A 12884-nucleotide genomic window follows, 5' to 3' on the forward strand; every position below is an offset into this window, starting at 1 on the left:
GTATTAGGAATTAAAACTGAGAAATTGTAAACATAGTTATTCATATACTTAATTACATGTTACCTTAAGCTATATTCTATGGGGGAAAAAAAATCACTAAATTTTCCAAACACAAACGAGTGAGAAGTGTGGCATTGTTTTACGTGTTTGCAAAACTCTTTAATGTATGGCTTAACAGGAGCCATCTGGATTCTCATATCTGCCTCTACAGCCCACCTACTACAACGCCACATGTCAAGTAGCAGCTGGAAAACTCCACTCTACACTTATGACAGAAAAACAGTAACAAATAGCTAGTCTGGTAGGCAGCCTATGTGAGAAGATGGAGCTCTCAATCTGAAATACCAGTGGTGGGAAAATCCGGGAGGGACATTTCTAACAAGACACAAAATGTCACCAGTCTCTCTAATGACACAAAATGCTGAGTGACAGGGCTGAACAATACATGTATGCCTACTGGAAATCACATTTACATTTTCAATCTCTGAAATTTGGGGAATGTGGTGCTGATATCAGTATCTTCTAGATGTTTAAATAGGGGATCCATTGGAAAATATGAGATGTTATTTTTTTTTTAAAAATGGGGGATTAAACAAGAATGAAAATCACAAGAAAAAACAATATTAAAACACATAGAGTACATTTTAAATGCCCTAAAGGAGAATTGTTGCAACCATTAGTGGATCCCTTCAGCAAAATATAGCCACGCACCAGAGGTTTTGTTGGAGAAGATGAAAATAACTCTAATTGAATAGGAAAATCTAATTTACCCACACATATGTGACCATTTAGAACCAACACAAACAATTTACTTTGAAAAAAAAAGTTTTGCAAATTCCTATGATATTGAAGTGAACTAAGTATAATGAACTCAAGCGTGAAATTATTAGCTTTGCTTGTAATGACAGAGTCAATGTGAAAACTTGCCTTCAGTGGTATCAATACTTCTTTGCCCGAACTAGTCAAATCCAAATTCATTTGCACTGTGATCAACCTTTCTTAATATGTGTATGGAAAGTCCCCAAATTGTCTCATGGCCTGCCTAGCTTTTATGAATATTCTAGCCAGTCCAAGGCGGGTTTCAAGTAAGAGCAGCACATACTGTATCCAGACATGAAATGGATGTTATCAGAGAGGCCACTGAGTCCCTCTCAGTAATTGAAAGGCAGCTGGAGGACTCCAGGGGGCAGAAGATTTGGGCTGAATTGTGGCTAGGGATCTAGGATACCAAGAAAAAGAGAGGTGGGAACCAGAAAATGAGATGAGGGGAAGTGAAAGAGGCACATTTCCAGATGGAGACATTTTATTTACAAACATGAATCAAAACAGATTTATACTTTCCTACCTCCACAGTGGATTTTCATCTTACAAAATAGACTGGCTACCAAAATCCTTCATAAAATCTGCCTTGCCCTTTGCAGTGAGAAATAAGCAAAAAGTCAAAGGTGAAAAGGTCATGCATAAAATATTATATCCACCAAGATATACAACAGTCTTAACTTCTTCACAAATCAATGATAAAACAGTAACTAATTTATACTTCACTATATTTTGTAGCACTTCAAGATTTTTTCATCATATATTTATGGTCACATTTCACAAACAACAACGATATTATAAAAAGACTATCCATTTTTTCTTAAAATCGGAAAACAAAACAAAGCCATAACACTTAAAATAAATCAATCTGCAGAGCATAAACATTTTTTATAAGAACAAAAATTAAAACAAAATAAACTGATTCCAAGCCAAAATATCTTCAATATAAACTCTGTATGCTTCCCAAAGGAATTCTTAGCACTCAGATTTTTGGTTGGTTTAGCCTCTCTTGTATCTAGTGGTTTTTGTGTATCATGATTCCCAATTATTATACCAAGGAAAATTTCAAGGAAGACCTTCAAGAAAGGTCTGAGGTGGGATATAGTGCAAGTCACCTTCACATATATAAAAGCTTTATTTATTTATTTATTTATTTATTTTTGGCCATGCTGCGCAGCATGTGGGATCTTAGTTCCCTGACCAGGGATAGAACCCAGGCCACGGCAGTGAAAACGCTGGGTCCTAAACACTGGGCCACCAGGGAATTCCCAATAAAAGCTTTAATGAAACTTAGATGCTTCATCAGAAACAGTGCTTGACCCCTTTTTTCTTTCACTCCCTCTTTTCACCTGAGAGAGCCCTTTGGAGACCTAGAATCATTCATTGTCTGCAGTTAGTACAAGATTTGGCTCACAATTCTGGGGGGGGGGGGAGTGTCATTTTAAGGAATTCTGTGCATGTATTATATTTTCTTTGCTTTCCTAGAGGTGGGTAACCTCAAAATAAGGTCAAAACATTGGTTCCTTCAAATGGCATCAAAAAGAATAGTATTAAATGAGGAGGGTAGCTGTCATAGAGTAAGAACTAAAATCCCATGTTTTTAGGGGAAAAAATTGATCATGTACCTGTCTGTGTATATGGAATAATGACCTACAAAAACAAACACACACACACACACAAACACTGTTGAAGAAGAGGCCAATACAGTTTTCCAGTCTGACAAAATGGTTGGAATTTATAGTTGGAAGACACCTCATAGATTAAGTAATTCAATTCTCTGACTTTAGAGGAGAGGGAAAACAGGCCCAGAGACAGTAAGTGACGTGCCTGAGTCCATTAGCATGTTAATTTGTATGATAATTTTTATACATACACAGGCACACAGACAGATACTCACTGTTGCATTTACTTCTGTCTTGTACATAAAATGCTCCTGACTTAAATAATAAATGAAAAATAAACATGCAGATTTTCACTTGTTATTTCATCCTCCTAAGTAGGAAATACCCATCTTTCAAATGAGTGAAAAGGCTCTACTTTCTTTCCACTGATAAATTTATTGGATCATGACTTGGCTGTGTGGCCGCTCTCTGCAGTCTCTGAAAGTAGCACAGATTGCAGCAGTAGGAAGAGTGGCAGGAGGGAGGGCGAAGGTACACAAGTCAAGTCAGAATTGGGAGTTTCTTTCTATGCCAAAGATGTCCCACAGGCAGTGAAGGCTTCACATGAAATTAAGCCTGGTCTATTGTAACTTTAGACCTACCTGGAAGGCGATAATGAAGGGTGTCACCCAGAAGAGTATGAAGTAGTTCCTCCGACCACAGAGAGCAGAAATGACCAATGTGTGTCTTGTCTAAGCTATTGAACTATAAACTTAGATGACTTTACTAGGTGTAGTCAGTTTCTAATTATTGTAATTTGTATATGCATATAAACATCAAAATATTTAGGCCTTATATATAGTAATATTAATAGCTATTTTACCTCTTTCCATAAAATTACATGTGGATATAATTCTAAAGTTGTTTTTTTAAAAACTACCCTAAGGTAGTTTTTAAAAAAATCATTATTTTTAATATTCATTACTGACTTTATTCTGAAAAATCTTGTCTAGCTATATATATTAACATTAAATAACTTAAAAAAATAAACAATACAGTACATTATATATACCAAAATAACCCCATTTTAAAGCCATGTAAGTGAAAAAGTTGAGTTTTCAAGAATAAACTAGACCCTCTAAAGCTATTTTTCATAATCTTAATATTAAATGTATCTTCTTTTCTGACTATGCCAAATATATACACACCACTCTTGGTAATTTATGTGAGAAGTATTCATTATGAAAACAATAGGTTGGTTCATTTGTCTGTTTTTACTTGTTCTGTAAAGGAAAATTTATTCTAAATCTAAATTAATTTGCTCCCAAAAGATCTCCCGCAGGGAGATGGCATAACCAAAAAACTTAACGATGTACAGATATCCAGTGCATGCAACCTCATAGTTTCTAATAATAGTGGTAGAAAGTAACTTTCAAGTATTATCATAATCCAACTGGACTTAGAGATAGCTATCACATAAAATTAACACTCTAAAGGAGGAAAGTCATTTGAGAAACTTGTCCTTGCTAGAACAGCTCTGCCAAAATTCCCACAGGAAACAAAGCCATCCATCCACAGAGAACAGAGGGCACTTGGTAGCCAGCACTGACCTTGAAGTGAACACATGTAACACTACTCTTAACTCAAAGTAAACTCTAGCAAGTTGAAGAGCCCACATTTTCTTTTTACTCATTAAAGGTCATCCACAGCTGGTAGAATTTCTTCTAAAAAGAACTTCTTGACGGAGGCAAGACCCAAAGCTATTTCCAGCTCCTAGCCCTGCTTTCTGAAGCTGTGGGTGTTAGCAGTAATTTGGTTAAAACAAGAACAGAGAGACTGGCTCACTTAGAGAACCAGATTCAGATGTTTTTGCACTTATGTTACTGAAAAGCATTTTTTAAAATTAAATTAACATAAAGTCTGCAGGGAATAGAGATTCCATAACTCAAGTAACGAGGGGAAATTAGTCAACTAAAGAGTGAATGTCTTTCCAAAGCAGGTGCAGGAGATCAAGAGGGGCTCAAGCCTTTTAGAAATTTCACTCCTTTACAGGTTTTGATCCAGCCACTTGATGTAACTATTCCTAGTCCGAATTCCCACTGAGAAGTTGGTAGGCCAGCTGGTGAAAATCATGCATCCGTGGAAGCCATCCTCAAAGTGATCAAGGGTCACCTCCACACCTGCACTCTCCAAACGCTTTGCATACATGATTCCATCGTCTCTTAGGACATCGTGCTCACAGGTTAGAATATAGGTCTTTGGGAGGTGCTGCAGGACTTCCTGGTCTGCGATGAGTGGGGCTGAGCGGGCATCCAGCAGCTGAGGGATCTCCTGGACGATCCTGGTGTTGCCGGTGGTCTGCATGACAGGCTTGTAGTTCTTTGTGATGGATGCGGGCAAGAGGGATGTCCAGTTTAGATGGGCCCTGAGGGCAGCAGCCTCTCCCACATCGAGTGAAGTGTGATTGTTAACTATCATTGCCTGGACAAAGTCATAGTTGCCGTTGAAGTAATCCACCCAGTACTTCACCATGACATAACGGGGCAGGATGGGGGTGTTCACATTTTGCTGATAAGAGGGCGTGTTAAAATCTAAAGCTTGAAGAACTGGATAAATTAAAGCTTGCACCTTGAGCTTGTTTTTTAGGTTGGCGTCTTGATTAAACTGGAGAAGAAAAAGCGAACACATTATTTCATTTTGAATGGCTTCTTTTACAGAAACCATACCCTTTAAAGTAGCCCAGTGCTTTACCTTGACTCAATCAAAGGGGTATAAGTGTTACATTTCTACCAGGCATGGTATTAAGGAATGTAGTTTTAAAAATAAATAATTCCCCATCGCCACCACTACCACTACCCTTCAAGCTGCTGGATATTTACTGAGAAAGGTGTGATGTTTGCAACTCATAGTTCTGAGTGAACACTTCAAAGGTACATGATCTCTTAGGTCCTTAAACCCCCATCAACACTTTACTTGTATCTATCCTTTGGCATAATACTCACCCGGCTGGGTATTATGGATGGATAATGTGTGGATCTTATTTAGTTTTGTATTCCCTGAAAGGCCCCAAAAGGCAATGGCTTACTAGGGAGAAAAAACTAGTCTGACTCTTCCAGAGTAGACGGGTAGGAAAAGCTAAATGAACAGGTGATGGGACTCCACAGTGTTTTAATAGGACCTCAGGGTGTCTCCTCTCGAGCCGTTAGTCCCCATGGCTGGTGAGAGGGTGAGAATTTAAATCGTGTTGGCAGTGCACCCTCCATTCTACTTAATGAGTATGTGCCTTAGAGTACAGTTGAGATGGAATGTGAATGAATCCCCCCTCCCCGCAGAACTCCATTCCCCCTGGCCTCCCCAAAAGGCAAATATATTGCCTCACTGTGTAATTCTAGTGACTAAAATGATATATTTTTTACATAACATCTAAAAGGCAGCTAACTAGGTCACTGTGTTTCACAAGCAGCTAAACAATCTTCAAGGTAACATTAGGCATACAATTTTGTTTCACACTGCACTTTAGAACCCCATCCCGAGGGAAGATGTAACTGCTCTGTAAAAGCAGGAGGAAATGATCAGTTAATAGTATTATTAATGTGTGCCAAGAACTGTATATACTTCATATCACTAAATCCTGGCAACAGTCCTGCAATCAGATGGCATGAGCCTCATTTTCCTGAGGCTCAGAGAGGTGAGAGGACTTGCCAAAGCCCCACAGCTCTCACAGGGGGGCCTGGATTCCATCCTGGTTGTGTCCGGTTTTAAAGCCCATGATGCTCTCCCCACTGTACCAGGACTTCTTCTTACCGCTTTGGACGTGTGGATAGCAAACCCACCAATGCCAAGCGGAGAACAAAGTTCTTTATTTATAGCAAGAGAGAAGAAATCAGGACATGCCACAAATGAAAAGGCAGATGCTATTTGAGAATGCCAAAAGAAATTTGGAGGTAAGAAGACAGAGATGCTATTCTTAAATTATTTAACCCAGAAAAGGAAGAAAATGTACTTATCTTTGAGTCTACACAGCTGCCCAAAATTGGGGATGCTACTACAGCTAGACAGTTTTCAAAGAATTTAACCAGCTAGAGCTCAGACTAACTTGTATTGTAACATTTAAAGTGGATGAAACATTTAACTCTTTCTTTTATATTAAAAAAAAAAAACCTTTGGGAAACACTTTTAAATTTTTTAATTTGGCTCAAAGTTTAAGGAAACAATCTTAGCAATTGGAATTTAAGCAAAATTATCTTGTTTTGTAAGTCCAACATGGAAAAGGAGCAGAAGATACTTAATTTCCATGCATATCCCTGAGGAGTAAGGGAGCCCTCTAAAATGTTAGCCCTCCTCTCACATTACTCACCTTAATTGTAATCGGGGCCCTTCCAAGGACTCAGAGATTACAATTCTTTCAATGACCCCTCTTCCTACTTCAAAAGATCTCTGAGAGCTTTCCAAGTGCAGTCATCTGAATTACTTGGCCCCCAAGTGACCAGCCCACCCAGCTAGGCCTTTGCCATGCCTAGTGGACGATCTGTTGGTCTGCTGAACATTATCACATGCTCTCCTTCCACCAGCACCTCAGGGCTCTCTGTTACCTGTTGGCCCAGGGCAGCCGCCAAATTCCCACCAGCACTGTCACCAGAAACGCCGATTCTGCCTGGGTCAACTGAATACTTGTGCAAGACTTCTGGCTGCAGGAAGTACTTTGTGGCACGTATAACATCATGAATTTGCTCAGGAAAATAAACCTTTGGAACTAGCCTGTATCTGTGAAAACAAAAATTGTATTCATTTAAGGACTTCACCAAGTCTTTATAGGCCATTTAAAGTTTAAGGGAAAACTGGTTCTTTTGAAGCCAGAAACAAACAGGTAAGGAATTATAATAAATATAAAAATAAACCATTTTCTTGCAATTCAAATACTTACTTTTAAAAAGTAATGATTTTGTCATAGTAATTTTTACTGTGGGCCACCAAACAAAACAAAACAAACAAAAACAAAAACCTACAACCACCACCAAGGCAAAAACAAAACTTTGAAGTAAAAGGCAGATGTTGATTATTAAAATATAGATAGAACCACAAAAGATTCTGGAATTTTATTTCTGGAAGTCAGTGTTCCGTTCACAGCACCTCTGGGTTAGAAGGTGACTCGGCAGCACTAACCACTTCATTGGTCTCAAGTTTAATGAGTCCATATGGTATTCTTCATGATTTACTTGATAAATATAGTAAAACTGTACTCCATTGAAGAGGTCATGCCAGCCCGACATTAAACCCAAGCAACGTATTTGCTCCCTGGAAGGCTGGAACTAAAACGTCAGCTGTCAACCAGCAAAAGGGAAACCAAGGGCTTCCCTGGTGGTGCAGTGGTTAAGAATCCGCCTGCCAATGCAGGGGACACGGGTTCGAGCCCTGGTCCGGGAAGATCCCACATGCTGCGGAGCAACTAAGCCCGTGCGCTACAACTACTGAGCCTGTGCTCTAGAGTCCGCAAGCCACAACTACTGAGCCTGTGTGCCACAACTACTGAAGCCCACACGCCAGAGCCTGTGTTCCACAACAATAGAAGCCACTGCAATGAGAAGCCTGTGCACCGCAAAGAAGAGTAGCCCCCGCTCGCCGCAACTAGAGAAAGCCCACGCGCAACAGCGAAAACCCAACGCAGCCAAAAATAAATAAATAAGATAAATAAATTTAAAAAAAAAAGGGAAACCAAGTTTCCAGATGGCCCATGGCAGGTCTGCTGGGACGCTTCTGGGGCTTCTCCTACCGCCCCACTTTGCAAGATTAGAGTCCCTCTGGGATCCTGCTCTGTACACTTAGTAGGATTCAGATTCCCTTAAGAGCCCCAAGAGCCCTGGCTTTGTCAAATGCCCCACCTATATATAATATCACCTTACAAATCCATTGGTAGTCTCGGCTTGAGGTGCCCTCTCAGCCTCCACCCTCCTTATTTCTCACTCATCCTTTAAGCTTTACTTGAGGGTTTGCATTCTCCAGGAAGCTCTCCTTGACTACAACTCCACTTGCTTCTGGGGTTCAGCTGGCTACCATTCCTTGATACTTCTATGTGCTGGGGTATATTGCTCATATTGCCTTATAGTAACATGATTTCTTTCTGTATTTCCTCTTAAGAGTGTGTTCTCTGATATCAGGGACTATGTGTTTCCAGTGTATATCTATTAATGTGCTGAGCACATAATCATGCATCTAGTAAAACTTTTCTGAGTATTAACATACCTTCATTTTGCAAGTGAAGAAACTGAGGCATAGAAAAACTACTTGATTTGTAAAATAAACCAAACACAAATCAAAACAACGTAGGATAGGAACTAATTAATTAAAACCTAATAATAGTCAGCTAATACTCAAGTCTTTTGATTTCCAATTTGTAATGAGCATATTTATTCTCAGAAACTAGTTTTTTCTATACTACTCTATATAAGGTCATTCATTTCCCCCATCTAAATTCCAGATAGTTAATTAAATATCTTCACATTCTGGGAATTCCCTGGTGGTCCGGTGGTTAGGACGCTGTGCTTCCACTGCAGGGGGCACGGGTTCGATCCCTGGTTGGGGAACTAAGATCCCAAAAGCTGCACAGCGCAGCCAAAAAAAAAAAACTTGACATTCTGTGCAGACACAATCAAGCTGACAAATATTTGTGAAATACTTTGATAAGTAGTGAATGTAGATCTGCTCTTTCAGGAATTACTACATTTTTTAAAACACAAAATGCAATAAGAAATTCCCTTAGTGGTTGCCTTATAAAAGATAAAATAAGTTTTCTAATTTCTTTTTTTTTCCATCTGTGATGATCAAGTAATCATCTGGAATATTTTTTCTCCAGCTGACTTTCACAATGTCTTAGTGAAGCTGCTGCTACTTTATTTCATTCATTAATAATGGGTAAAAGGAGTAGGAGTACACCATTTTGTCCAATAGGTGGCGACATCTCATATGATTCTATTTACCCTCAGTTCTGGGTTGAGGTCTCAATTTGTTACTTTCAATATTACCAAGTTGAATTCTTAATTCTTTCAATGAAATAAGAACAAATGCACTTCATGACTCAAGGTGTGAAAATAAAGGCTATTTTGTCTCAGGAAGATTCCAGATAGCATGATAGACTATCTTCCTAGTGGCCCAAGAGGTCAGACCATATGTTGCTAGAACACATACGTGAATCAAATTTTCAGATGTTGTTTCACAAAAGGTCTTAATGACTTTGAATCAAGAGGAATTGGTAATCTAAAAACTATGCTACTGCCTCAAATCTTATGAGTTGATTAATAACTGGCTCAGATAACAGAGTAAACATCCTAGTCCTCTGGTGCCCTTGAAGATCTATCTCCTAAGCCCTCCTCCCCTTATCTTTGTTCATTCTGGAAACATTCTCTAGTTTTATACAATAAGAAGGGATACTATTTTCATGGACTGAAGGATATAGTGAAACTAGATATTTTTAAGATGAGCCTTCAAAGTAGCTTGAAACTGACCTGAGAAGTATCACGAAAGTTCTGTAATATCATTATAGACACAGAAAACTGAGAGTCAGGAGGAGATTTATGAGTAGCATAGTCAAAGAAAGCATGCATAAATACATTTATCTGCTGCTTTTGTTCAAGGCTGTGTCCCTGCAAAGTACTGAAGGAAGATTCCACCTTTTTTTTTTTTTTTCGATTGTTGATCTTGAGTGAAAGCATCTGATGAATTTGTGGCACATACAGTCTCAATTTGCCCAACTCAGGGCAGGATACATGACTCTGCAGTGTCAGCTTCTACCTACCTATTACTGCACGTGCCTCCTACTAGAAGAACAAAATTTGGTGTAAATTCAGGAATGAGGTTTACTCAATTTAATAAATATGTACACTCTATAAAAATTATCTTTTTCCTGCTAGGTGAGGTACCTCACCAGGTACTCTACAGATGCTTCACTCAAATATCAGAGCAAACCTGTGGGTTTAAGGTTGAGAACATGAGGCTCAAGGGGGATGCATAACTAGTCTACAACAGCTAGTAAGTGGCAAAGCTGTGATCTGAATTCACAACTGACTTCAAAATCCACACGCCTCCCCCTTTTAAAATATTCTCATTCTTCCAAACCCACAGCCTTTAAATGTATGTGTGTATGTTCTCATTACCTCACCAAAGCAGTAAGTTCTCAAAACTGTAGATTTCTGACATCCCAGAACTTCTCTCATGATTTCAATGCTTTTGCAATATTCTCAAAACAAACCACCTGGCAGAGTACCTGGCACATGGTACATCTTTAATAAGATATTTTTATTCGTCCCAAACAAAATTTTAGAGATTTCTTTTATACTTTTTACATATAAAATATGTCATTTTATTACATACTATTATGGTGGGGAAAGTAATAAGCTATATGCCTTTAAAAAACATTAAAAAAAAGAAATTGTTCCTAACCCACCTACTCTTCGGGCACATCTCCAAGGACTGCCTGCATAGCTCAGAGTTTCTCAACTCTATATGCACCTTAGGATAATCTTGGGAACTTTATAAAAAAACACTGAGGTTTGAGCTCCTCTACAAAACATTCCAATTTATTTGATCTGAGGTGGGGCCCAGCACATCTATATTTGAAGAAAAATTCCCCCACGTAATTCTAATGTGCAGCCGGGGTTTAGAAATATTACTGAATCCAACCATACTGTCACTCTCCTCCGAACACAACTCCCTGTTCCTGTTCCCAATGCATTGGTCCTTCTCTCCATCCCCTATGCCCTTCCCCCAGCAATTCCTCATCAAATGTTGCCATTCTTTAAGTCTCATCTCAAATGCCACTTCCTCCATGAAATCTTCTAAGAGCCCAGCCAAAAGTAACTCTCCTTTCTTGAAGCCCTCAAAATCTCTCTTACAATAGGTCATAACAGACATGTCAACTTCCTCTAGGAGTAGATGGAGAGTCACAGCTACGTACTAGAGTTCAATGTATACCCACCTGAAATAAGCAGCGCCATTTCTACAATCTATTACTTTATTACCTACTTTGTTAGTGACCAGGGAGATGGAGCAATGCTCAGAAAGACTGACAAATTCTTCCTTAAGTCAAAGGCAGATACACAAGCCCAGAGCTGAAGGGAAACGTGAGTTGCTTCCAAGACTAAGGATGTGGAAGCCCTGAATAATACTAGTGCTCTAAGAGTGCTGTAAAGTGCATTCTCCCTCAAAATAACCTAGCCTGGAAACAGAGACAGTCTTCGGCAGCGGGCAAGGACACTGAGTTCTCTTCACGTAGTGCCAGTTAGGTGAAAGGTACATGTGATATTCCGGAATGAAATTATACTCTTATTTGATTCAGGAGTGAGATAAAATCACATTCCATTTTGGCCTTTTTTTTTTTTTTTTCTTTTCCTTTTTCACTGTCTCCCAAGAAGACCTCAGTAGATTCATCTTGAGAACATAAAAAGGCTAACATTCTCCTCAGTCTTAAAGAACCCATATCAGTAGGGGTTATCTGAAACAAATCAACAATTACAGTCATATTGTGTTATTTGAGGCGGACAACTCCAGGGGAAGAATCTATTTATCCCGCTAATAGGTAGAAGCTTCCTTTCCATTAAAAGAATATATAATAAGGGCTTTCCTGGTGGCACAGTGGTTGAGAATCTGCCTGCCAATGCAGGGGACACGGGTTCGAGCCCTGGTCTGGGAAGATCCCACATGCTGCGGAGCAACTGGGCCCGTGAGCCACAACTACTGAGCCTGCACGTCTGGAGCCTGTGCTCCGCAACAAGAGAGGCCGCGATAGTGAGAGGCCCGCGCACCGCGATGAAGAGCGGCCCCCGCTTGCCACAACTAGAGAAAGCCCTCGCACAGAAACGAAGACCCAACACAGCCAAAAATAAATAAATAAATTTATTAAAAAAAAAAAAGAATATATAATAAAATTACATAAAAGTGGAAAGATTGTGAATGGATAATTGTTTCTCTTTCCATTTGTGCAATGAGGTTTGTGCATAAAGATTGAGGAAGGGTCTTCCTTTCTGTTTCTACTCTCAAAATTGGCTCTCGAGATAGCTTTGACTACGAGTCATTCAGCAAGGCAGAGCGGAGCTTAACAAAGGCTTGGCTGATTGGATAATAAGTACGTTCAGAAGAACTGACAGATGTCAGGATGTGTCACCAAAATCCTAGGAGTGATTGAACCTAGAATTGTGATCCATTTAAATGATGTGATGCTCTGACGCTGTTTACAAGTTAAGACTTCCTGAGACGTCTCTATGGACACGGCAGGGAGCTCCCCAGGCCTCCCCTCCCCAATTCAGATATAAACTTCGCCTTTAACCTCAAGGGGGACTAGAGAGCCAAACATTCCCTCAGGTGGCTACAGAAGCCCAAGCAGGCTTGGTGCCAAGTCCCTCGGACCTCCTTTCTCTGTGTGATTTCAGAAGCTAAACAGAGCTCTGGGCTCAGGTGTGGGTGGAACTAGGCTTC

At 39.6% G+C, this 12884-nt stretch overlaps 1 protein-coding gene across 1 annotated transcript in view; it reads right to left on the reverse strand.

Moving 5' to 3' along the window:
• Window positions 1-1285: 1285 nt before the first annotated feature.
• NCEH1 (neutral cholesterol ester hydrolase 1) overlaps window positions 1286-12884 on the reverse strand; it is a 66258-nt gene continuing 54659 nt past the window's right edge. The window contains exons 4-5 of the mRNA XM_059920539.1: window positions 7013-7184; window positions 1286-5084 (exon numbers count right to left, since the gene is read on the reverse strand). Of these exons, the coding sequence (XP_059776522.1) occupies window positions 4467-5084; window positions 7013-7184 (790 nt within the window). The 3' untranslated portion in view covers window positions 1286-4466. The remainder of the gene's footprint in view (window positions 5085-7012; window positions 7185-12884) is intronic.

This window comes from Balaenoptera ricei, chromosome 4 (assembly GCF_028023285.1).
Source record: "Balaenoptera ricei isolate mBalRic1 chromosome 4, mBalRic1.hap2, whole genome shotgun sequence".
NCBI lineage: Eukaryota > Metazoa > Chordata > Mammalia > Artiodactyla > Balaenopteridae > Balaenoptera > Balaenoptera ricei.